Raw genomic sequence first — 27,023 nt, forward strand, 5'->3', positions numbered from 1 at the left:
AAGTTAAGAAAACAGATTTTGGAAATGTTGGAAAGTGCGGCTCTTTCTTCTTCATTTTCTTCTTGGCTTTTTACATGCTGTGTCACATATGTGATTAGATTAAAAAACAGATTGCAAAATGTGATCTTTTATAGACCGATGAAATTACAGAGCTGTGTATAAAAGAGTTAAAAATAGCTCCACCAACTACTATGGTAAAAATCTGTTCAGACATGAATACATCAGGATGAGAAAAAATACATTGTAATATGAAATAAAAGGACTCCTAAAGGCCTTTTACCTAGAACACATTTTGTTTATTGCAGCTTTGTACACTAGGGTAATATAGAGCAGTAATAAGTCAACTATAGCAATTATGTAGACCTTTGAAAAAAAAAATTTTTATAATTTACTTTGTCGCACATCACAGTACGCTGGTTATCTTTGGGTTTTCATAATTGTTACGGCTCTGATTTCTAGTGAAATTCTCATACCAGAGATGTTGGAGCCAACAAATATTTTGACTCGAACAGACAAAATACTGCTCAAATACAGAACTGAATAGAGTTCAGAGGTGCTTATTAAATTTTCTGACCTGCTATGTAAACAGGAGAATCCAGCGTTTTCTCGTGGGTTTATATTCTGTTTGTTGCAGGAGTGCATATGCACGCATGCAAGAAATCATTGAAAAATATCTATGAAGTAAATGTGTACGCTTTGCAACATAATTTATGGTTGGTTATCACACCCAAAAAGTCTATTTTCATGAACTATATTTCATCATTATTCATCACAATGTTGCGTTTATTGGTTACATTACATTCCATATTACTTGCTATCAATAGCCTCATAATTTATGTTGTGATATTTCAAGAAAATTTGTAGTAATGCCATTTATGACGATATAGAGGTAACTGAAGCGCACAGGAACCAACAGTTATTAGTGCAAACTAGGTTAAAGGGAAGTTTCAACCAGCGACTGTCATTGATGATAAAGCAACTTTCAGCTGCTCCCTTTTTTTTTTTTTTTTAGGGGTCGTCACAGCAGACACATCAGTATGATAAACTACCCAATGTGCCAGCAGCAGAAAAAGTAGAGCAAAGTACCCTGGGTTAGGGCTGTTCGATATAACGATATATATTGAATAAAGATATAAAAACATCTATCGTTTCATTTTACGCTATCGTTTGTTTCGTGGTGTCACAAAATAAACAGTTTATGGCGATATTTTTTTCATCGTTTTGATGGTCACTGTAGTGGCTATATTAATTTCTTAAAGTTCTCTCTTTCTCTTATATTTAATATAACCACACTACAGACGGACAAGCGCCTGTTTTTATGCGTTGTTGTTAGCAACAACGACGGTAAAACCATCGCGTGTCCGCTTGTTTATTTTCCACATAAACCTTTCACAATAAAGCTCAAGATCCTGTTGAGACTTAAAAAAACCTGAATCACGTGAAAGATGCAGAGTATTTACGGATAAGAAGCAAAAAAGAGCCGTCAGGTGCTAAAAAGTAAACCTTAGACTCAATCGTTGGAACAGGCTTTTCCCCGCAACACGCCGTGTAATAAATACTCACAAAGAAAACGGCGGCCGTTACAACTTATGTCTAAAAATGCATCATTTAATGCATCGGTTAAAACACTCGACTCCAGGTACACGACGCACAGCTGGAAACACTTCACACAAGTCGAGCTGCCCGAGATTCACAGAATTTACAGAAAATGTTAAATCTTTGTGATTTATATCGTTATCGGGATGTTTTATATCATGATATGAGATTTTGGTCATATCGCACAGCCCTACCCTGGGTAGTGTTTTCTCTGGACATTTTAAGTAAAAGTAGAAAGCAACTGCTTGCTAAAGTAACTCTGGAGCTGCACAGTATTGCCAGATAATAAAATTGAAATTTTTTTATACTTTCCACCTGAGATGTTGTATCTTGGGCCGAGTTTTTTAACCAGTTGCTTTTTGACCTCCCATATAACTTCAGGTGTTCAGTAGTTTCCATCCACAGCTTGTTCTTCCTGTCATACGAGTTCAACTCAAGCTAAATATTATACCAGTATTATTGTGCATGGTTTGATATGGCACAGCCCTATTCCATGTGTTGGGTTGATACATTTTAGTAATGCCACACTGTTTCTTTAAAACTTTCAGTTCCCTTTCCACTTTATTCCGCAGCTGTTCCAGACCTTTTACCAGAGCAACATAAGTTAGTGTCAGCAGAAAATAAAGTGAATTTTAACACATACCATCTGTGTACAATATGAAGAGTTAAAAGGGCCCAGTGCTGAACCTTGTGGAACCCCAGAAGTGAACCAGAGTCAGTGTTATTCATTGGTACATACTGATGTGTATCATCAAGGTAACTATGTAACCATTTCTCTTTAGTTTCCATTAGTAATATGTGAACTACACTCATATGCAATGTATGTTCCTCTATGCTTTTAATGAATAACAAATACAGGCCTAAAATGAGACTTGAAGAGAACATTAAGGCCTACCTGGAGCCCACATTACCACAGCAAATATCTCCCCTCTCTCTAAACACTGAAAGATTTACTGTGAAATGTAAGGACGTGGCTCCGGATGGGATTTAAATTACAGCGAAAGCGGCAGCTTCACAGGAAAACAGGAGGTAATTTCAGCTGTAATTATTGCCTGGGAGGGGCTCAGAAATTGCTCACATATGCATTCTAGACTGGATTCAAATGATTAGGGGAGGTAAATATTCAAATGTTTCATCTCCCCAAGAGAAACGACTCGTGTTCTTAAACGTTGGTCAGTCAAATTGTGTTAAGAAAAACTAACGTTGACAGAAGTGTGACTGAAGAAGAGAATGTGATGAGGTTTGAGCTGCCTCTCCTTCTGTTCTGACACGGCTAAAAGTCTTGCTGCTGCTTCTACTTGAATGTTGCCCAACAAGGTTTTTACCCTGACTGCTGTGCACTGTGCACAGTGACGGCCCTCCCAGCTCGTGTCCCGCCTGCAGCCCCGGCCGGCCCTCGCACCCCTTGCACAAACGTCCCGTTTGTCATGCAAATGGAGGCTGCGTTTTCAGCTGCGCGGATACTAAATTTGCTGTTTCGACGGACTGATTGTTGGTCTGCTTCCAGTTCTGTAGTGGCTTTTTCCCCCCTCTTGCAGTTACAGTAGAGTTGTTCAGAGCATTGTTCAGATGATCCACTGGATCCAGACAACAAATCATTCCTTTTTATTCCAGCCCTGTTGTGTAGAGAATAATGAGATATTCCAGAGTGTGTGCTGTGCAGAAAATGTCTCAATGGAAGCAGGATTTGAGATTTTCTTGCTGAGGCGAGATGAGAATGAGGGCGAGGATCTCATTACACAGCTCTGCACTGTAAGATAGTGAAGGCAAATAAACTGAGTGCAGATGGATGCAGATGTTAATGTACTCCTTGTAATTGCTGCATGTTTACCCGTGGGCTTTTTGACTCCAACCTGCAGCTCTTCTGTCTGTGCTGCTAAATTTAGAATTGCCTGAAAAATATATGAAGATTGATGATCAGTCCTCCTGCTTACACACCAGCTCCATAAAACACTGAGCACCATGCATTTGAAATCATCCTTTCGCCCCTTCAGTGGGGCGATGTGTGACTGTCTGGATTTGAATGCCGAACGTCTGCCTGAAGACAATTTAATTATTCTCCAGCATTTCACTCCTCATTTAGACAACAATGTAGAAAAGTGGTTTTACTGGCAGCTATTTTCTCTGCCTAGAATTTAAAACCTGTATAAATTGTACGAGTTCAGTCTGAAGGTACTCTTCATGCTGACATTACCCAGCAGTCAACAGCTTTTATCCATTTATTTTTTTAAGCACTTGTGTTGAATAAAACAACCCGTCACCGGTTGCAGTTAGCACCTTGGCAGTGGACGGACAAAAAGGACAATTTCAGTCGGGTTATGTTTGGTTACATGTTTGTGCACATACAGAAAGAAAATACATTTTTTTTGGTGGCTGGATTTAACAGAACATTTAGGTAATCACAGTTATAACATGTTTCTCCTTTGCTCGTTTGGTTCTTTTTGCATGTTTAATCATCAAATCATCATATTTTACTGAGGACAGTCTGAACCTTCAGCTACTGACCCTGAACTGTCCCAGTGTCAGTTCATTAATGTCTCTTATGTTTTGTCCACCGTGCACTGTAACAGCTAGATTTCTCAATGAGAGTACTTCGTGTAGATGGCTGCAATTTTAATGACGCAGTTTAAAATGGGTTGTTTAGCCTTGATTTTGTTGTGGCTCGGTGTGTTTATAATTGTAATGGACTGCCCTTTACAGTACTGTTTTAAATGTACATTTAACTTTTCTTTTTCTCTAATTTGTGCACGTGTGTGTGTGATTGGATGTAAAGACAATGAACAGACTCTCATGTCCTCTGCCTTTGATCCTTGTTTTTCTTTTCTTTTTTTGAATTGATGAGTAACCAATTCCATCAGAGTTGTTTGCCTGTTCATTCCACATGTTCTGGCTCCGGCCGTGGATCGAATTTTGACTTGGGATGGACGAATACATTTCCTTGGCATCACAGGGCAAAGTGTGATATTTTCATATTGTTATTGATGGCTCCAGGGCCATCAATGTAACTGTCTAATCAGGTTTTCATACTGTCACAGCTTGGCACCTTGGGAGTGATAAAGATGCACGTGGCAGAAATGTGTCTACCGGTGTGTCGGCTACAAAGAAAGGCCAACCTGAAAAGTATTTTAATCCATAGTTAATGTGGCAAAAACTGACAGCAATGAATAACTTCAGATTTATTCCCCGAGTTTGTCATTTATTTGACCCCCCATGGTCTTCTCTTTATGTGGCTTCTCTTTATCTCAACACATTACATGTCCTATTTTAGTATTTTCCCTCAATTTTCAAAGCTTTAACATCAAAACATTGTGATTGGTCAGTTGCAGGAGCAACACAAACAGCCATATGTAATCTAAAACAGGTCAAAGATGTTAATTTCGGTTGATCTTACAAGGACGCTTAATGCAAGGACACGGTCTCCCATATTAACTGTATGGATGCAGAAATTATAGTTCATGCCGCATCGGTGACTCAGTCTTTTTAAGTGTTCTGGAGGTGAAGACCTATTTGTTGACCATCATCAGTACAAGAGGCAGTCAACACTCTTCCCCGCTGGTGGGTACATTATTAAAATAGCCGTATTTGTCATGTAGCCTGTCAGACTTGAGTCACTTTGGAATTGCTGTAAAAATGTAGCTGCTTTGACTTTGACTCTGAAAAGTGCTTGATAAAAAAAAAAAAAGCTCGGCTGTAGATCAGTAAAAGGATTCAAACCTCATGTTATTTACATTTTTAGACAGTATCTCAAGGGAGGGGCTGTGTTTTACGCAATATTTTAGTCCCTAGACTGAATTTGAAGGTGGAAAAAAGCAAGCACTTCGAGAAATTGTGATTTTTTTTTTTTCCTGTGGCTATTTTGAATGCTTGCTTATACATTTGTCATTACTGGTTTGAAAAATAGCCCAGTAATTAATCACTGAATATCTATCCACATGCACATTGGTTGGTTTTGCCCCTGGATTGTCCAGGATGTTGGTTCCCAACTACGTCAGTAATTTATCTATTTTTTTTGATATACGTTGAATTCATGTCGTCTGTTGTTCACATGAAAATATTCTCCAACTTGTTGAGCAACAAATTAAAAAATAGCACTAGGAAGATGCCAGTCATCCAGGTCATGGTAATCTAATGCGCTTGGAAAGAAAAGCGACTGAACTAATTTAAGTTTCTTAAAGATGCTTCACCTCTCATACAATCCACCTACGATCCAGTTTTGAGATCCTTCCCAGGCGCCTTAACGCCCGCTCACATCTTGCCTCAGTTGATCTCAATAGGTCACATGATGGGGTGAGGCAAGGTCTCACAATGGTTTCACCTGAAATCTTGGCTGATAATGACTCACACCGTTTTTCACACCTTGACTTGTGTGATGGGGCACATGATCGATAGTGGGTCAACGGCCCATTAAAGGGACAAAGAAGCTTCCGGATGAGAGGTGAAAAGTCCTCAACAGACTTGAAGTCCACTCGCTTTTCTTTCCAGTCGTCTAAGAGAAGCTTTAAATGGTTTTTATCTAAACTTGTGACGCTAGTTTGACCCCATGGGACAACTCTATTGGCAAACCAGTCAGTTAGCCAGCCAAGTAGACACAAAGCGAAGTGTTTAAGCCAGCAAGATCTTTGATGTCCCCACGTATTTAAGCCTTGGGAGGCCTTGCAGTCTTGTTCTCAGGTATTTGACCTGGTTTCAGCCTGTTGAAACAGCATTTGTGCTCTGAAGTGACCTGAAGTCAACACCCCGCTTTCTGCGAATCATTCAGGTTGAACTGAGTGCAAAGGAAGTGTAGCAGGAGCCAGTGACGACATGATTCCCAAAGGAGGTTCCAACAGCTGTAACCTAAAGGAGCTGCAATCTTTGGAAGTGTAGAGTATCTCACAAACTGCCAGAGCGGTCGGAGGGGGGACAAACAGCCGAGGGGCTCTGGCTGGAGTTATTTTCAAACCAGCCACCAGCCGCCCTCCCCTCTGTGCTGCTGTCTTTTACTGTCCTTGTGTCAGTATTTGTTGTTTGCTTCCTCCCTCCCTCTGTGATTGATCTCTCTTCCTCTGGCTCTGTGGAATTCCATTGAGGAACTCTTGGGATTGTTGGAATTCCAGCCGGAGTGCATGTGTGGGTTAGCAGCTGGCACCATGCGTTCCCCCCGTCATCCGGGCTCATTAGCCCTCAGGCCCTCACACATTGAGGCTTTCTGTATGCACTCTGCCTCTGTTTCTGCAGCACTGTCTTTCCTGCAAACATTCTTCTCTGCATTATTTCCTTTTTTCTTGCTCTCAAACTGTCATGCATGACATGCAAGGCTGGTTGCATGCTCATGCTGGGTGGGGCAGAAACTGGAAGCATTGTCTCCCTCGGCTCTTCTCTTGTCACCGTCACTTCTTGAGACGGAAATAATTGCGTGTGTTATATCTAATTACTCACCTTCCTTGTTCTCGCCGGTTTCAGTGGGAACAAGGAGTGTCTCCGTGCAGGCGCTCATCTCCCGTGGCCTCCCTCTGGCATTTCACTGCATACTTGAGCTCATGTGCTGCAAATCACCGGGAATGATATGTACTGCTGTTTTTAATTAACCCACACTGCCACTACCACAGTGTTCAAGTTTGATATTGAGCTCAGCAAGAATAAAAGGAGTTGTGCATGTCAGTTATGTAACATAATCTGAAGAAAGAATAGTTTTAGCTTGCTCACTACACTTCCTTGTATGCTTTGAAATGCCTTTTTATGCAAGTACTTTACTGACGGGCAGTCTTGAGTTATAAGCACTTTAGTTTATCATGCTATGCTATGTTATAATTCCACTCCACTACCTATCAAACTGAAATATAGTAGTTTGCACAAGTCGGCACCAAAGTCAATGAATTACCAGGACTCTGCATCAAAGCAGGAAGAAAGTAGCTAAATGGAAAGACTGTTCACACTCTTTCTCTTTGAGGCATTCAGATCTGATAAGTTTGAGTTGTTTCCTCCTTTCAATCCAAATTCTGTATTACAGTTTCCATTCTGGCTTTTAAGCCTTTAACTTTTCCTTAACATGGATTTGTGGTTTAGCTTTACATTGTCTGTCTGGCTACAACCTAAGTGGTAGCTCTCGCTTTGCAGCAATTTGTTCTTTAACCTGGAATAAAATGGACTGTATGTATAAAGTTTTTGCTTGAGTGCTAAAGTTTTCTAGTGTGTGTAAAAGGTCTGCATGGTTAGAAAGCCCAAAGTCCACTGCAAAGCGAGCGAGCTGTTTTACAGGAAATGCTGTTTGTTTGGCTCGCCTTCGGATGTGAACCAAATAAGCTCTTTATTTTTTATTGCAATATCCAATGTTTTAGGAGGTAGCACAGTTAATGTGTGTAATGTTAGCATTATCGTTAACTGTCTGCATGAATGCCAAAGCTGTGTGGAGTATGTGTAAACTTTAAAATCTGATCTGAAGCCAGTAAACACTGAACTGTTGAGGGCTACGTTGTAGTGCAACCTAAACTTAGCTAGCATTGGCTAGCAGAGACTTTAGCTGTCATGATGCAGGTAATTTGGGAAATGCTAACAACGCTGCATGAAAATATTGTGTACCATGTAATGTAGCGTTTTCTTTATGTTAGCATTTCTTTTTTGTGTTAGCATTTGTAAACTGTTAGGTAGCCTGGACTCATAGAATCTGGGGTTACGTTACATAACCAAGATATCAAGGTGTGGCCCTTAAATGATGGGGTATAAAAAGTTGCAGTGTGAGGAAAAGCGTCTGAATCTCTTCTGGTAGATGTAAATTTAAACGAGAGACCTGCCAATGAGCAGGTCCCTCATTTAAATTCATTTCCCTCATTTGTCCTTTTACTTGAAGAGTGTAGCAAAAATTGTGAAATTGCTGATTGTCAATTTTTGGCACTATAACATCCTTACTTGAAGCATAATTTAAGGATGTGGTCTTGTATTTTGTTACAAAGCCGAGCTTGTGCATTTTCCTTCCAGCCACAGAGATTACATAATGCTCTGCCCCTCCAACCCTCCACCACCTTCTCTCGGCTTCTTTCCTACACCTCTGTTTGCTCCTCTCTTCTTGTCATTTCTCATCAGAGTTGCAGCAGATTTTGAGCTGTGCAGCCCTCAAAATGCATCTAAAGCAGCGCTTTAGATGCATTTTGCACCTACTGCCCTTATTGTTCATGTTGGCCCTGCTGCATGTTGCCACTGATTTTGCTGGAATATGCCATGCATGTTAATATTCCCGCAATAGTGTGGAGAATAACGCTGTCTCCTGGCTTTGAGGAACATGTTGTCTCTTGTCTCATGATCTCCTTGCTGCTGTAAGGCAGAAGCATTTTTCACTTGTGGAGGAAAAAGGATGCTGTCACTTCAGTGTGATCACACAGTGAGGCTTTTGGCCTGACACTGAGGTCAATCATCTGACAAACCTCCAGGTCTGCTTAATGCATACAACAGTGCTAATCTTTCCTTTCTCTTAATGTGGAACTTGTCGTTACTTCCGCTACAGAGGTTGTGTTTTTATTTGTTTGTTACCAGGTTACCTTTTAAATCCAATTCAAGTTCCATCAGGCTGAGAAGCACGGATGAGTTGTTGTTATTGCCGGTTCTTGTTCTCACCTATAGAGAATATTATGTTAAAAAGTGCTCTTGGCCTTTTATGCAAAAGTTAAATATGAACTCATTACTTCTGTTCTGCTGTGGTTTCTTTGACTGTGTTTAGTGCTTAAACTGATTGTTTATCATGTTGCATCTTTTTTGAATAGTGATAGAATCCACCCATGTCTCCTAAAGGGAAACACTAGTGTTGTTCGTATCTTTTCTTCCTGTCAGTTTTAAATTTGTATTCACAAATCTTTTGCAAGTAATAATAATTAAAAACAGCGTTAAACTATTGAAATGAAATGGTCCGTGTCCTGTCAGCTTTCATTGTTTGTGTTGCACTTAGTGTGAAGTTACTGTAACAGCAGGAAGTGGAGTTTTTGTAGTCATTCCAGTCAGCTAGCGAGAAGCATTTGTGGCAAATTAGCAGTCATGCTTTGGCGTCTCAAATCTCTCCATCATATAAATATCACTTTATCTCCTTAAATATCTTTTGGCCTTGTCCAGGCAGCACTCTCTTTGAATGCTGTTTTAGTATGCCAGCTGATGTTAAAATGGAGAAAAAACAGTGGCAGTTGTCAAGTGGATGGTTTGATTCATTCATGCTTTAATGCTGTATTTTTATTTTTTTTTGTAGTTTCTTTATAATATACTGCTGTAAACATTGTATATTCCGGTAAAATGTAGACATGGAGGGATCTTTGGATCTTCATCAACGGACTGATGTGTTAAAGCAAGTCAAAGAGAAATTACATGTTTATTTTTATGGTGCTGTGAGCGCAGAGCAAAAGCTGGTAAATCTGAGCTTCTATAAAAGGACTGAATTTGTGAATATGCTTCATTAATTGATGTATTTGTTACATTATAACAGGAATAAATATAGGATTTTCCTCTGTTGTATTTTTATCTGTTCCTCCTTTCTGAGCACAGTTTATTAAGATCTCCGTCATACAGGCCTCGAGACTGGTTGGTGACCTCCCGGAAACCGGTAGTTTTTTAGGAAAAAAAGTGTATTTCCTGACCGGCTGGTGATTGGTTCCTGGAGGTTTCTGGCTGTTGCCAGGTGAAATCACCACAAATCTCAGTGTGATTCGTTTGGTTGCCTACCATTTGTGTAGAAGATGGCAATGTGTCTGGAAACACTCGCCATTTACTCTCTGAGATGTAGTGAAACTTTTAAGTTGGAAGGGTAGAATGTTCCCCTTCAAAGGACAGGCTGTGCTAATATTGTAACATATTTACAAAGGTGGAACTTTTACTTTTAAGGCAAACATTCTTCTTTTTCAGTTTGCATCAAACTCTTCAGGTGCAGTACAGGTGTTTGAGCATTTGCAGACAAGTCGCTGTCCATTTGTTAACAACCAAAGTTGTTAAAAGTTGTGACACTGTATGTCTCCTTGAAACCTTGCACACTAGCAATTGACTGGTAGACTGGTTGTTTGCAGATTGTTGGCACCAGGTCTCTAGGCATGTGGTTGACACTTGATATTGAACTTACTCTACAATAGCTTGTGTTGTATAACCATATCCATAATAACCATGTGGTCTCTGTTAGAAATACTATAACTACAGTCCCTCCCCCCCAGTGGGAGCATCTTTGGTGCTCTTGGTATCTTGCCTGTGCTATGTTTCTTATCAGGTGAATAAACTAAGGCATGTTTTACAATATATCCAGTAAATGCAGTCCTCACTATTTCAGGCAGTGTTTTGCTGCCAAGGAGGAAGGCTAAGATTAGCCAGGTAGCTGCTGTGATAAGCATCAATGGATGTTGCAGACAAGTTTAGCCAACATAAACCAGAATAAAAGTGTTTTATCTAATGAAGCCTGTTTGACTGAATGATGATTTAGGCTACTATTTGATTCCTAAAAGGATTGTTTGGTTTTTGGATCAAATACTCTCCTAAGCTGTCTTTCTTCTATCTGATCTTAAGGTAATGTGCACGCTATCCCATTAAGTAAAATACTTTTGTGAAGGGAAGAAATCCCCTAATTTATTCCAGGGCTTATCTGTCCACTTGCTTAATCGTTATGAACTACCCATTAGCTGTTTCTGCAGCTTAGCTAAGTTGCCGTTAGCTCACTATTTATATCTTACTTGCTAACATATCACAAACAAAATCATATATGGGGGAATGGTAGCTGACTAGCTTCCCAAAACTCTGATACTTATCTCAGTGTAATATCAAACGGTTATTACACGGTTAGACTGTAACAAAGCAGAGATTTGAAGCTAACATTTGGAATGGCTGCTAAGGGAACGGTTAGCCAGCTAGCTGTAGTTTTGGCTATACAATTAATATACAGGTACAGTTGTTGTTATTTTGCTGATACTCAGGTGTACAGTATCTACACTGGTCTGTCTGCTGTTGGAGATATACATTAGATACAGAGGAATATAATAGCAGAGGATACTAGCTTTATACTACACTGCAGTTTACTTCACAGCACCATTGATAAGAATTGTTTATGGGGATTGTGCAACATTCCTGTAATTATCTGTGCAAGTATTTGGGGGGAAAGGGGGATTTGTTTAGTTGCTAATGTGATAAACCACTTTAATAAAACATAATTGTCTCCTGGTCTCCTACTGAAACACACTGGCTGTGTTTTTTTTTCAGGAGTGGAACTCATTTGAAGCTTTTAACCAAGAATTCTTTGACTAATACCTAAAATTCCTGCCAGGAATGAAGTATTTCCTGAAGCTGCCTTGGCTGCCAGAGACCCACCAGACTTGTTAAGGCACATTGAAAACATACTTAAGTATGTCTCTACAAGGCTGTTGCTTAAGTGTGTTGTGCAGACTCCGTGCAGGTGTCATCTCTATGAGTGTTTTCTGGTCTTCAGTGTGAGTTGTTAGCACAGTGCTGGTTTCCAGTTGCTATTGTTGTCTGTGTAAATGCACGTAGGAGGGGCTCAAAGTGACATTTTGGTGTAACAAAGCATCTTTGGAAAGTGGAGACCAGGAGGCCGGCAGCAAGAGGCCACCGGTGGAGGGCCGCATAGCACAGCGGCATCACACCCTGTTAGGAAAAAATGTGGGCACACAGGAGTGTGTTTGATCTGACTTAAGCTTTTTTATTTATTATTTTTTTAAATTACAGATCCGCTCACAGTCACTTGTGTGTATGTTTTATCTCAGGATAGTAATGTGAGAAATCCGAGTAATTGCTCTGGCAGTGCTCGTCAGCTTTTTGAAGAGCCACACCTTGAGTTTTCCTTTAAATAACATGTCACGACATCAAAGGGCAGCAGACTCTGTGGTTTCCTTAAATGTTACCTTTGAGCGCGCATCAGCTGCTCCAAGCATCGCATGCTTTTCCATCCATTCACCGGGAAGTACGCAAGCAGATCCAACATGACTGCCTGGCAGCAAACGCTGTGGTTTGATTACCCTTTGACAAGCAGCCTTCATGCTTTTGTGTCCTCATAAATTTATTAATGACAGTTTTTGCATAACTCTGCTGAGTTATACACATAGAAAAACTACAGCTTCACCCACTTTCTTAATTGTTCTGTCTGTTGTTGTCTCTGAGGGTCTAAAGGAACATGTTCTAATTTAGGATCTGAAGTTTGTATTTTAACATTGGGGTTGAATTTTGCCCCCAAATGTGGGCGATAAGCAGCAGCAGTGTATTCTGAGCAATGGTTAAATTAAGCACATACATTACATAAGGTCCCACAATATCAGTCACCATATGTAAAAAATTTTTAGGTTTATCTGTAAACATCATTGTCAGGTTTGAAACTTGTTTAAAAGGGCATATTATGGGCCATGTGATATGGCAGTGATAAATCACAAGACGGTGAACTCAGACCGCTCTTCTTTTCCTGTTTCAGCCACTGTTTACTTTCATTTTCACTTGCTTATCTTCTTTTGCTTTCACTAACAGCTGAGTTTGGTCAAAACTCACGGGTCAACTTTGAGAAGAGGTTGTGGTTTGAGTTAAATGTGTCCATTCACAACATGAAGAACGGTTAACCCATGTGTCAGAATATCACGCTGAGCAGATTTTCCTATGCATCTAATCGTGCTGCAGCGGGGCCTGCAGATCGGCAGCTGTGTTTGACTCTGCGGGAATGAGAGCGGGTCATCTTGTGGCCATTTTTCTGTGATAGTTTGACTGTTTAAGAAACCTTAACCAGTCCGTGCACGTCTCATTCACACATGACTTTCAACATGCCAGAAGTGTGAATGGCGACTGTGTCTTTGGGAGCTGCACAGTGTTGCTTTCTGACCGCAGCCACTTACAATAAAATGTGCTAACTTTGTCATTAGACTATTAATAAGAATTTCAGCTGTTATGCATATAGCACGTGGCTTTCTTCAGCATTTCGGATACACATGTGGGTGTAAACCTCTATGAGTAAAAAAAAACAAACAACCAAAAATCATTATGAGTACAGGAAGGAAGGAATTACGCAAGATCTACAGACATGTCTGTGCTCTCCACATGTTCATCATAAAGAAACAGGACAAGGACAATTCCTTATTTCATCCTCCAGGATGCTGTCTGCACATGATATAGCCTGTTGGATATATAGCTGTGTAATTATTGAGTGCACTTTTTGTGTGTGCATGTGTGTAATGTGCATTATAGACTACCTGTTGCCACATTGAAGTAGTTATTATTACTAAGGCCACATAGAAATGTGTCCATACACACTGAAATGAGCAAAAGTGTCTTTAGATTAATAAAAAACAAACTGAAATGACACGTTGAGCTCAAACAGCTGTTGTTTTGTCAGTTTGATGAAACTCACAACCCAGATGAAGAACAACAGTACAGACACACGTGTTTATTGCAAGGACAGAATAAAGAAGAAGAAAAAGGAAGCCTGCGTGGAAGTGCATCAAAGCTGCGTTCTATCTGATTGCTGTGGTTGCAAAAAGGCTTCTGGTTCTACAGAAGTCTGTGAGCCGTTTCCTGCCCAGTTTCCGGTTCCAGTTACTCATTTTGGTTCATTAAAAAAAAAAAGAAGTCCATTCTGAAAATATTTCAAAATGGAGGGTTTGTGTTGTGAAACCACACATTCCTTGGCTAACGAGTGGTCAATTACAAGTCTTGTTATTTTTTTTTAAGGTGAAGGTGATGAAGAGGCTCATCTCAAGGCTCTAAAATGAGACGATGATCTCTCAGTAACTACAGCCATCTGTTATGGAGCTGTAGTTTGCTTATTTAGTGCTTTTCTACTTTAAGTGCTTCTTAGTGCTTCTTTCACACGTTCATACAGTGCATTCATTCATTTCAGGCACTCACTCTGTTACCAGTTATAAATTATAATGAAATAAAAAAACCAAACTGAGCAAAAATAAGTGAAACTCTTTAATAACTGTTAACAAATGACTTAACGGCAGATTTGAGACTTTTCTGCGCGCGACTGCTCGCCTGTCGGATCAGTCCAGCGTTCACGTATCAGGAATTTGTCATAGTTCATTAGCTTACCAGCGGTGTGAGTGGTGTTTAGTGAATGCACATAAATGTGTGTTTGTAGCAGGATCCACACAACAGCTGGAAACAACGAGCTAAACTTCAGCTCCCGTTAATGTTTATTCACCGCAGGTTATTTTCATTACTGGGAATCGACAGTAATCTGACCCATATTTGGTCTTTATTGTGGTCAAATTTAACTGACAATTTACTCTGTAATTGATGTGAAATTGTAGAGCAAAGTTTCTGACTCCAGACATTTCTGTTATTTTTCAGACATGCATATTTGGATATTAGTGGGTCACTTCCTGGCCCGTTGAACATGCATAGACACCAGGGTTTCCTCTCATTTGTTTTGAGCTGCTAAACTGAAAGCAGGTGTCTCATACCAAAGGTCAGACCTGCATGTGGGTGTAAACTGCATGGTTTTGCTTTTTGTAGAGCAGGCTGATGGGGGTGAGCAGAGGCATAATATCTATCCATTTCTTCCCCCTAAGACCCGTCTGGAAATGAATCTGACGATGAGCAAACTCTGTCTGGGCTAAGCTGCTAAGAGCCAGTCTGAGGAGGTTGGAGTCAGTTGCTACCTGCAGACGAGGAGAGCATCGACACACTCGAGTGCGCGCATTAACGAGGCGTCTGGCCGTTAAACTGTCAGTGTAGCATCTCCACATGGAGCAAGCACACCTGGGCTCCCAGATCTCCTTTTCTCCTTCGGCTTCTTGTGTCTCAGTGTCAGTTAGGATCTGGATTCACCCACTGCATCCAAGCGTGAGTACGGATAAGATGCTGTATCAGCAGAAAATGGAAAAATGCAGACGTAAAGCACCGCGTTGTAGATTGATCCAGCCCAGGTCAGGGAGTGCTAACTGCGGGATCTTTCGGTCCCTTTTGCAGCAGTGGGCGTTTTTGGCTTTTCAGTGGCCGGTTGCTGTTGAAGAAGTATGAGGTCATCTGTGTTTGAACAGTTGATCATCCTGGAGTGCAGATATATGCAAGTATTTCTTATGAATTTCCCGCTTTTAATGTTGTTGACAGCTGCACGTCGGCTGAATGAACAGAAAAATGCACATAATCAGGTTTACAGAGCGAGCGCTCTGGTGTTGCCGAAGGGGAGAAAACAAAGGCCGAGGAGGATGATGAACTGATCTCTCATCCTGAGCTATGTTAAGAAGTTAAGTATGCTTTCATTTTGGGGTACGCTCCACTGCCAGTGAACCCATCCTCCGGAGCCTCATGAGTCTGCTCTGTGCTGCTCTGAGCTTCACTCAGACTCCACTGTTACACAAGTTTGCACAAATACAGGGAGTTGCAGCAGATATGTGATTTACTGTAATTCAACCAAAACTGTCATCTTGAGGTTTTTGCTTCTAGAAGTGTCGAAAGAATTCTTCTCTTGGTTTGATGTCACAGATCTTTGATATTTGTTTGTATGGAAGTTTTAAGACAATCTCACAGTTTTGCAGTCATTGCAGGTAAAATGTAGTCATTTGTATGACTCTCAGACTTTATTATGAACAACTAAAATACATATACAATGTTGCCAGATTGTGTAGTTTCAACCCACATCTTGGCAACCCACAAACCAGTTCAAGGAGCTAACCTCTGCACCGGCAGACAGATCAGGTAGACGATGAAGAAATCGTTGCTTCCACACTTCAGCTCTGTGTCACATGTGCAACAAAGTTGGAAAGATTTTCACCACTTTGAGTTTCATTAATCACAAATCCCTAAGTGAAACGTGATACAAACAAACAGTCCATTAAGTGAATTAAAACCAAATTTCTCATGAAGTTGGTCATCCTCCAGGTGGGACCATTAAGGATAAATTCATCTCAGAATCTTCAGGAATGCTGAGAAGGCTGAGAGGTGGCAGGCTGGTGGATTGTTGCTGAGCCAGCAGTAATGAGCTTGTACTGGACTGCTGTGGTGATGAGAGCCTGTAACCTGTGAGCTCCGGGTAGTCACCAAAAGAATAGGGTTGCAGGCACGAGCAGGACGAGCTCCGGGGTGACGGAGTAAAGGGCTGAGGGAGCTCGGAGTAGAGCCGCTGCTCCTTCATGTCTAAAAGAGCCAATTGAGGTGGTTTGGGGCACGCCCAGCTGGGACGAGACGCCAGCAGAAACTGCAAAGTGCTGCTGGGGACAAGGACGTCTAGAATGCCCTGCTGAGCCTGCTGCCACAGCAGCCTAACTTTGGATAATTGGAAGATAATGGATAGGTTTTGCTTGTCAACAATTAGTTTGGGGGGAAAAAAAGCTTTTGCTGTTCTTTCACTGGGAGACAGAAATAGACTGTCTCCCTCTGCCTCCTTTCTCCTCGTTCGTGCAGAGCTGCACATGCACAGCTGCCCTGTTGTATCTGAGCAGCTCGCAGCTCCACAATTAACTTGTACCATTAATGCTGGTGGTCAGTGTGGCTTGAATCATCAAGCTGTATCAAATACTCCCCAGTTATAGTCAGTGGTTCTGACGACGTCTCCTGGTGTATTTTATTTCAAACTGTTCATGCGGCTGTAACTCTCACAGCTTCTCTCTCGCGTTGTTTTGTGTTTGTTTTCAGGTAAGAGGAAGCGGGTGCTCAAGCTCCCCAAGGAGGCGTTTGAGCAGGCTACCAGTACCAGCTCAGTGTAAGTGTCATTTCTGCAGAATGTTACTGAAACATGCACGCATGCTTATATCTGTGTGATTATTTATCCCGGTTTGCACGTCTGACCCTTTCTTAAATCAAGTCAGAAGGCTGAATATGTGAAATGAAAATCTGTGCAGCAGCAGGAAATAGGAGGAGGAAGTTACGCTCCCACTAATACCATCTTTCTCTGTAAGCACGCTTTTACAGTCAGCCACACCCTCAAGCAGCGTGTGAACATGAAAGAGTAAATTTCTTTGGTCTTAATTACCCTGATAACTGCACGTTCTCGCCACAATAAAAGCCTCTGTTTGGAGCTCTTTCTCCACATTTTTCATAACATGAAGCTCAGTCTGCAGCTGCCTTTTGATAAGAACAGGTTTTCTGCAACCAACAAAAACAGTTAGTGTTCAGTGTATTTTTAAAGTGAGTCCTCCTCATTAAGAAACCTGCAACTGCAGAGGCGTTTCTGGTTCAGAGCCAACTTGTAGATGAAATGTCAGAAACACTGTGGCTGCATTATTGTGTTTAACTGTGCTTCTCATTGTTTTTAAATTACAAAAGTATCTGTTTAATAGTGTAGTATTTTTCTGCTTATTTTAATTTCTTATTTTGTGTATTGCATCTTATTTAATATATCTAATTAATCTAATATTTTTATATAGTTTTGTTATTAGTTGTTTACTATGTTTTTTTCACTGTAGTATAAACAGGTTAAGCGAATAGTATAAAGCAGGGATGTCGAACTCCTGCAGGTTTTAGAAAACACTCTGTGTCAACACACCTGGATCAAAGATTAGTTCATTCCCAGGCCTCTGGAGAACTTCACGACATGTTGAGGAGATTTAGCAATTTAAATCAGCTGTGTTGGATCAAGGACACATCTAAACCCTGCAGGACGCCGGCCCTCGAGGCCTGGACTTCGACACCTGTGGTATAAAGGATGGACGCAGTTTCCAGTCCTAAAAAGTGGAGCTCTCTTCCACAGCATGTCTTTATCCTGTCTTCCTTCTCTCACCCTAACCAATCGCAGCAGATGGCCCCGCCCCTCCCTGAGCCTGGTTCTGCTGGAGGTTTCTTCCTGTTAAAAGGGAGTTTCTCCTTCCCACTGTCACCAAAGTGCTGCTCATAGGGGGTCATATGATTGTTGGGTTTTTCCCTGTATGCATTATTGTAGGTTCTATCTTATAATATAAAGCACCTTTAGGCGGCTGTTGTTGTGATTTGGTGCTGTGTAAATAAAACTGAATTGAAGCCAGGTCTTGTTACATCCTGTCTCAAAACCAAGATCGTAAAAATACTCAGTTTTAGGTTTAATACCAAACAGATGTTGCTACTTCCGTCTCTCATATACAGTCTGTGTTCTCTCCACTGGCGCTGATGGGGAAAAAGCTCAGTTATTTATTTCAAGATTCTGACTTTTTCAAATTTTAATCGCTGCTCCCAAAGCAAAGGACATTTACCTTACAATACGAAGCACTCTGAGGCGACTGCTGTTGGAAGTAAATAACATAAAATTGAAGTGAATTGAAAGCCAGAAGCATCTTTTCATAGTTGGTGTTTTTTGCAGAAGAATAAATTCTGCTGTTTTGTGCCTGAAATGTGCGACGTGTCCTCTAAAGAACACTTTAACCTGCTCATATGTAACCAAATGTTTTTGTGTTTCAGACCCCCCAGAGATTTGGATTCGAAAGCTTGTGTAACAATCGGAGAGAAGGTAATTTTATTCCTTTGGCTCATTTACTGTCTTCTTTTCCACCTTTCCTAATCCCATTCAGGTTTTTCCTCCTCTCATCGCGGTCTCTTACATAACTTCTTACCTTTTTCCTCCTCCCAGTGTAATTTTGGTCGATCCACATAGGTTGGCTTAATCGCGGCTCTGTTGGCTGTAAAGAATGTCCTGATGAACATTACAGCCGAATTGAACACTTCTGATTGTGGTTAGACTGGAATGCTTTTTATTGCCCATCAGGCAGTAAAAATATTTATTTTAAACTCCTCAAATAAGTGGAATTTTCCATTGGCAGGGCTGGCTGCTCGTTCTCTGTTCGAGTTGGCCACAAGTCAAAGAGATTTCTTTTTTTCTTGTGTTTGAACAATTGGAAACAAAAAAAATTTGGAAGTATCCCGCTGCATCGTGGAGGAGACTTTTGCATGGCTTTAAAGAGACATGAGAGATTCCTCGCCCTGTGGGTTTGGTGTCCACTGGAACTTGTCCTCCATTTGTGCAGAATTTCGAGGTGAAGGCAGATGACCTGGAGCAGATCTCCGAGCTCGGCAGAGGAGCGTACGGCGTGGTGGACAAGATGAGACACGTGCCGAGTGGCCTGATCATGGCTGTTAAGGTAAAAGGAAAGACGATTTCCAGACTTCAGGAATGTTTATTTAACCACGAGCCCATTAAAGCAAAGTGACAAACACACAAAACACACTCGCTCCTCACCTGATGCTCTGCTTTTGGAAATGGAAATGGAAGCTGCTCGTTTTATAAATGGAGATCCAGTTATTCCATGCAAAAACTGCAGAGCGCACAGGGAAGGAGGTCAGGATGGGACTCTCATCATCATCTCATCATGATGTTAATGATGATGATCAATCCGTAGGCCTGCAAAACACCTGTACATCAAACCAAAATACAAACATACTGATATATATACACACATACATGCGCAAACACAGTCGACACAATCCACATGACATAAAATAACAACTCAGTCCTGGAGTAGGAAGATGTACGCACTCATTAATCCACTGTTGAGTTACCATGTGCGTCACACTTGGCCCACAAAAACAGAGACAACGGCAAAGAAAAGTCTGTGTATAAATATAAATATAAAGGTCAGTATAAATATGTAGACTTGAAAATTACAAAACTGTTCCCTAGTTTTTGTTCCACAAATAGAAATACAAAAGGTTTAATCTGAGGTTCCCCCAATCTGTGTCAAAAATCTGAATCTGTGCGTTCAGCAGTTTCAGAGTTTATGAAGGATTTTTGATTCCTGCTTGATTAGTGATCCTGATTGCTGTTCTTTGAAATGAACATAAAAGTGCAGTTTTGTGTGTGTTGACCGCACACATCACTCTACGTATGGCAGTGAACAGTAACGTATGTGGGTGGAGTGGTTTGTAAAGCAAACCTAAGGATCTTGTGGACATTTGTTGGGTTTCTCCTGCTGGGCTGACAGATCAGGTGTTCTTGGCCGTCCAGCTGCCAGGTTACTCTGACTCTGATTTTGTGTTGGTGTCAAACCTTTTTTCTCTTTTTTCGTCACCACCTTGGGTATTACAGCTGGAGCTTTGCTTTTATTTATTTACCGACCATTGTTACTCCAGAGGAAACACTTTGCAAATATCCTTCCTGGGCATTTATTGCTTCATTCATTCTGTTGCATATTTCTCTTGCATTAGTTTTTATTGCAAAGCTAAAACACATGAGTTTATTTATTATTTAATTTCAGTTTATAATGATAGTGATTGGATGGTGTAAATATTGTATTTCTCTGCTCCTCATTATGTGGTATGGGGAACTGAAAAGTCAAAGTGAAAAGCTGAGGTGGGGATGTAATCACATTCAGACTCCGTTTAGTTTTACTTGATTTTAAACTTTGACTTGAGCTGCTCTGCTCTTTCCCCTCATCTGCAGTTTTGGGCCTTTCTCTAATCTCTAACCCAGATTAAAAAACGTCATGTCTGCTGTTCACCTCACGACCAGCAGTAGGATAATGCTACCCGTGAAGAGGCTGCACATTTCTTGCCTGTCTCCCTGCTGACATCACAAAGTGCGACTGCTTTCGCCCTGACGGTTTGCTTCTTGTCATCCTTCCTCAGCGCATTCGGGCCACGGTGAACACTCAGGAGCAGAAGAGGCTGCTCATGGATCTGGACATCTCCATGAGGACAGTGGACTGCTTTTACACCGTCACCTTCTACGGAGCACTATTCAGAGAGGTAGAGTCACAGAAAGGCTGCTGCTCGTTATTCATTTTCTTTGTGCGTTCGTGGCAGTGTGTCTTTTTGGAGAGAGGAGTGAAGGAAAGTATCTTAATATATTCCATAGTGCAAAAACAGTGAACTCTCCGTTGTTCAACCAGTCAGGACAGAGTCATTCAAATCTCTCACAGAGCGGTCTTGAAGAAGTAATGGATATAAAGACTAAAACAGTTTAAGAGTGGGGTCGGGGGACACCTCTGCAGACCGTCTGATGCAGAAACTTCCTGCAGCAGTGAGTGGATGTTCAGGATTTCCTCACTGGGTCTGAATCACTGGAAAATCTGTCACTTCCTGTCTGTTTGGAATCCGGCCGGCGCCTTTTTGTTCTGCCGTTTTTTTCCCTTTTTTTTTTGTCCTGATCTGTTTCCAAATCTGCCTGTCTGTTGCCAGGGCGACGTGTGGATCTGCATGGAGCTGATGGACACCTCCCTCGACAAGTTCTACAAGCAGGTGATTGAGAAGGGCCTGACCATCCCCGAGGACATCCTGGGAAAGATCGCTGTCTCAGTAGGTTCACTTAAAGCGGCATAATGTGAATGATTAAAATTTAATGCGAACACTCAACTTAGCTTAATGACACATACGGGTTATGTAACGCTCATTTGCTTATTGATGGCCTTTCTCATTACAGATAGTAAAAGCTCTGGAGCATCTCCACAGCAATCTGCAAGTCATACACAGAGGTAAGAGCCTTAGATTGGAGACCCATTAAACTCTCACTGCCAATTTCCTCTCAGCTGCACGCGGCTGCTTCTGTTTTCCGCTTCCATTATCCCTTCAGACTCTTGCCAGATCTTACTGGAGAGCCACAGCAGTGCGTCTGTGTTAAAGCAGTTAAACGAGCATCCGTCTCTGGTTCTGGGTCAGAAAACGGTGGATTGCAGCCTCACGTGTGCGGTCGTCAGGTCGGCTGGTGCAGCCTCAGCAGCGCTGAACTGGACCGAGTGCTTCAGACCACTCCCCTGGCGGGGCTGCATATGACAGCACATGTATCGAGCGCAGTTAGATTGAACGTTAGCTGTCGGATTATTTAAGACAATAACAGGATTCTGCTAAATTTATGAAAATGTTCTTTTTGTCCTTGGAGTGAGGACATCCCATTTTGGGTTATTTAGACTGAAATACTCAATTTTGCTCTACATGGGCCGATATCCACTGACGAGGACATTATGCTGCTACTGTTCTATCAAAATTTTAAACGAATATCTTCATATGTGGCTCTTATTTTTCATAAAGACAAAAATAAGGTAAAAAAAAAAAATCTGGTAATTCTTTGTTTTTACATTCATTGGGCCCCAATTTGCCCAAATAGCAAAGAGAAATTAAAAATGCTGCTGTGGAAGAGTTCAGGTCTTAGGAGGTTAAAGGCCAGTCTGTGAAAATATTGTCGGACATAAACCGGTCCATGGTGCATAAAAGGTTGGGGAACTCTGGGTGAAAGCATCATCGCTGCCTGATCTGCACTGGAACACAAACGCATCTCAAAATACGCACAAATTATTATTATGTTCAAATCACTATCATTACAGAGACGATGCTGATATGATGTTGTGTTGAAATGTAAAAGAAGGCCTAAATTAGTTGAGGTTTGTCAATAATTTGAACAAATCTTTAAAATAAAAATGCTCAGATTTTTCGTAAATAAGCAAAGAGTTTTTATTTACTTTGTGCTACTAATTCTTCCTCTGCTTTGCAGTTCATAGAGTACAAAGTTAGCTTCCTAGATATTAGTGACCAAAACAGTCTTTAGTTGTTAAGAATAAAAACACAGTTTATGTCACGTAATGTAATAATGATGTTTTCACGTGTTAGGAGAATCGTTGCACCACTTATCATTAAATGTTAGTACGTTTTTGTCAAAATAAATTATGAAATTCTTAAATAGCTTCACAAATATGTGATAAATGAAGCGTGGTTTGGACAATGGCTATCTGTAAAATACATTGATACATGATGTTGGTGTTCGCTGCAGTGGATAACAAACAAAGTTTTTTATTTTTTAAGTTTTGCTTTTGTTTTCAGTTTTTTTTTAATTATTTTTATCAAAGTATTTTGTGATAATTTTTTCTTTTTTTCCAGTATGTTCAGGTAAACAAAATACATATTTTGCTACGTTTTGCAAGCACCTGACTTTGAGCCTGGTAGTTTTTCACTTCAGACTTGTCAGTAATTTAACATTTTGTTAAATGTATAAAATAGATTTAGTTAAAACACACATTTGAGGATGAGCAGCAGAAGCTTTGCTGAACTAATATGTTGTAGCCACAGAACTAAATCTTACAAACCTCATGCTGGTATTTTAAGAGTTGATCCTTCCTGTGTCAAACCTCTGTTACCACCATGTTACTGTTGTTGGGTCAAAGTTGTCAAAGTCACCGTTAAAGCAGCTATACGTCACAGAAATGAAGACACCCGTCGGTCTGTAACAGCGACCGCAGTCTGCAGCTAGGTCAGCCAGCTGCTCTCTCAGAGGGAAACAGAACTAACAGAGCGACTGTTCGCTAAAAGTCCTGTTTGTTTGGCCGTCTTTCCAGATGTGAAACCCTCCAACGTCCTGATCAACACTCAGGGCCAAGTGAAGATGTGCGACTTTGGCATCAGCGGCTACCTGGTGGACTCTGTGGCTAAAACCATGGACGCTGGCTGCAAACCCTACATGGCGGTAAGCAGCGCGATGCTTTAAGGAATGAAGTGAAAATAAATGAAGTGTAAAATAAAATTCTTTCTGTAATTAAAAGTTTAAAAAGTCCAGTGTGAGCTTCCTAAAGAGCCACCAAACACAGCTCAAAATCTTCTCACTTTGTTGATTGTTTGATTGATATTATTTTGTTATAACGTCCAACGTGAAGTTGAGTGTGTGAGCTGACAGCTCCATGCAACGATACGACGTCTGCTTGTCGTCATCCGAACGCCATTTCTGGAAACTTTCACGATGTTCTGTGGCGAGATCGGACAGTGCAAACATCAACTCTGTTTAATTTATCTTTACTAGTTATGAACGCTGGGCCTCCTAATACGACCAAGCAGTATTTATCAGTCCAAACTTTCCAAACCGGAAGGTAACTCAGCAGGTGAGGAGCAAGACCAGGAGGATGCACAGTGTCCAGTTGTTGTCCAGACGAATCATGACTTTGAATCAGGAGGAGAGCCCGATGCACTCACTGCAGGGGCACAAACACGAGGAGACACATGAGGGCTTCAATGACGCGATCTAAAGACAGCAGCTGTGTCCAGAGATGCAGGAGAAGATGACCATGAGCAGGAGGTTCTTCAAGTTTAAAACACAAAGGCTTTGGATTCTTGTAGGACAAGTACTGAAACTTTTACACCTGTTAATGAATCAGAAGTAGTTTACAAATGGAAACTATATGAAAAACTTTAAATTTATAGGTGTTATAGACATTTTTTTAGGCTTTTAGCGTCATTTTGTTTGTGTACCTGTTGTTACGTCCCAAACACCCCCCTCCCTCCTCCTGCTCCCTGTTATGCATGCCGGTGATGTGATCGTCCGTTCGTCTGGATTCTAAAATGGACTTTGACAGTCAACGGTCACTTTGACCTTACAAAACACAACTCAGGAATTCATACGCTTTAGCCAAACGTCTCAGAGTTTTAACATTTACAAAAAGTTCACAGGTCATTTTACTGCGACGGCGTTCTGCAAAAGCACACAACTCGGGAACAGCAGGCGAGACTTTGACCTTATTTCACAATTGTTTGAATACTGATTTGGTGGCCACCTGTTAAATGCCTTCAAGGGCCTCGCTCGCTACATGCGTTTTATCATCTGGAAAGGCAATAAATATAAACCGCAGCAGGTTGGCTGATGCATCTAACTACGAGGCAGTAATTCTACACTTTACTAAAACTGAAAGCTTGGAAGCGTTTGATTGTTACAGGAGTGTGTGTGTCCTCGTAGACAAGAGAAAACTACAGTGTTATTGAGAAAAACGTGGCTCTGTTTTCCTGGATTGAAGAAGCGACTCTTTGGATTTCCAGGAAAACTTTCTTATAAAAATGAAATAATGCTGCGTCTTTCGGAACGATCAGGATAACTCAAAATTCCAAGAAAGCCTCCCAGTTTACGCAAGGATCCAGTCTCATGGAAGCACATAATTCCCAGCCTGTTCAGTTTAACCAGTGTTCTTGACCACCGGAGGAAACATTCGTCTCACGCACCTCATTCAAACATCATTTGGTACGCTTCAAAGATTTAAGGTTATGCTTCTAAAATACATTTTGGCCAATACTTGGAATCACAAAGAATTAAAGGTCAGGCTGAAGAGCAGCAGCACCTGGATTTAGTCCATGCAGGTCAGAGAAACTAGACAAAGATTGTTAATAATAATAAACACGTTACATACATCGCCAACTTTAAGCTGCTGCCAATCAGCTGTTTTCCAGATAAAAATCTGTTGGTGCTCATAAAAGTAAAATTCAGTCACTGGGTACATGCAGCCCCTGAACCATGACGGAGCCTCCACTGTGCTTCACAGACACTCCTGTTGTGCTTTATGTCTGTCAAACTTTCAAAGATTATTATAAAGAAATGTGAACAAATGTTTTTCTGTCTGCTAGCAACAAAGTGTCTACATGTAGTTGTCAGTAACATGTAGACACCACACTGGTTCAGCCTTTGAATTAGGTGCTCTTTTTCATGCACTTTTATTTATATAGCACCAGTTCACAACAAAGTGCTTCAGTGATTCATAGGTCAGTGTTCAGCTGCGTACCAAAAGCATTCCTCTGAAAATGGTCAGATACAAGGACTGGGCTGAAAAACGGCCAGCGTCCAAAGGAAACGCTAAAATATCTCCAGAGAGCCGGAGAACTATTGTTCAAGGCCGCTTTAAAAAAAATGACACGATGGTTGTTAATGACACTGTTATTGCTGCAGTCTTGGTGTCTTCAGAGGTTTCTTTGAATTTTGAGGATTTGCACTCATAAAAATGCAGCAGCACCCACGTCAGCCTGAATGTTGACGAATGTTACGACACGTGGATATGTGAGCAGGTATCCCGCTTTGGACGGACAACAAAGGGAAGTATTTTTACCTGGGGGGGGGAAACGTAGACCAGAACATACTTCCTGTCGGTTTTGGCTGCAAACGTAGATTTTGTGCATTAAAAGTGTCTTTAGATCTGCGACCCCGAGTCCCTCATTATCATCCACACGCTTAATGAGCCAGTTACTCTTTAACCACTCGGCAGGCCGCTGGTTGGCTGAGGGTATTTAGAGCCAGGTACGTTGCTCGGTCTGTGTGTGCACAAGAGCTTTGGGATTACGGGGCAGCGGGGCTGGTTATCCTTGACAACGGCTGCAGTTATTGACATCATCATGTGACCTTCTGTCTGTCCACAGCCGGAGAGGATCAATCCTGAGACCAACCAGAAAGGCTACAACGTCAAGTCGGACATCTGGAGTTTAGGAATCACGATGGTAAAGCCGCCTCGCGCTCCTGCATACGTTTGTTCACCTTTTCTGCATCGCTGCAAAAAAACACGATTAGCAGTTAAAAATGAAAAAGTCGTGAAATATTCATAGCTTTGCAGCTCAGGCCGGACCGAGGAGGATGTTGGCATCAAGGATTCAGCAGTTGACTCGCGCTCGTCTCTGCCTGTTCGATCGGCTGTTCGAGCAGCGAATGTTCCAGCACAGTCTGAATTTTAAAAGGGCACTAAATGGGTTTTAAATAAAAGAGGAAAATTGTGATTTCAGAGTAGTGGAAGGTTTTTGTAATAATTGTAAAATGAAGAATGAGTGGTCCAGACTGAGCGATCAGCGTGTGGGATAAAACCTGCCGGGCGCTG

General features: G+C 41.2%; 1 protein-coding gene across 2 annotated transcripts in view; it reads left to right on the top strand.

Moving 5' to 3' along the window:
* Positions 1–27,023, top strand: part of map2k6 (mitogen-activated protein kinase kinase 6) — a 39,893-nt gene that overhangs the window by 2,230 nt on the left and 10,640 nt on the right. For both annotated transcript variants that reach the window (XM_005725699.2, XM_005725700.1), the window contains 8 exons: positions 17,158–17,224; positions 18,892–18,940; positions 19,455–19,568; positions 21,052–21,171; positions 21,604–21,720; positions 21,845–21,896; positions 23,748–23,875; positions 26,575–26,652. In XM_005725699.2, the coding sequence (XP_005725756.1) occupies positions 17,158–17,224; positions 18,892–18,940; positions 19,455–19,568; positions 21,052–21,171; positions 21,604–21,720; positions 21,845–21,896; positions 23,748–23,875; positions 26,575–26,652 (725 nt within the window). The remainder of the gene's footprint in view (positions 1–17,157; positions 17,225–18,891; positions 18,941–19,454; positions 19,569–21,051; positions 21,172–21,603; positions 21,721–21,844; positions 21,897–23,747; positions 23,876–26,574; positions 26,653–27,023) is intronic.

This window comes from Pundamilia nyererei, unplaced genomic scaffold (genome assembly GCF_000239375.1).
Source record: "Pundamilia nyererei isolate P.nyererei 1_Seehausen unplaced genomic scaffold, PunNye1.0 scaffold00017, whole genome shotgun sequence".
In the NCBI taxonomy this organism is placed as follows: domain Eukaryota; kingdom Metazoa; phylum Chordata; class Actinopteri; order Cichliformes; family Cichlidae; genus Pundamilia; species Pundamilia nyererei.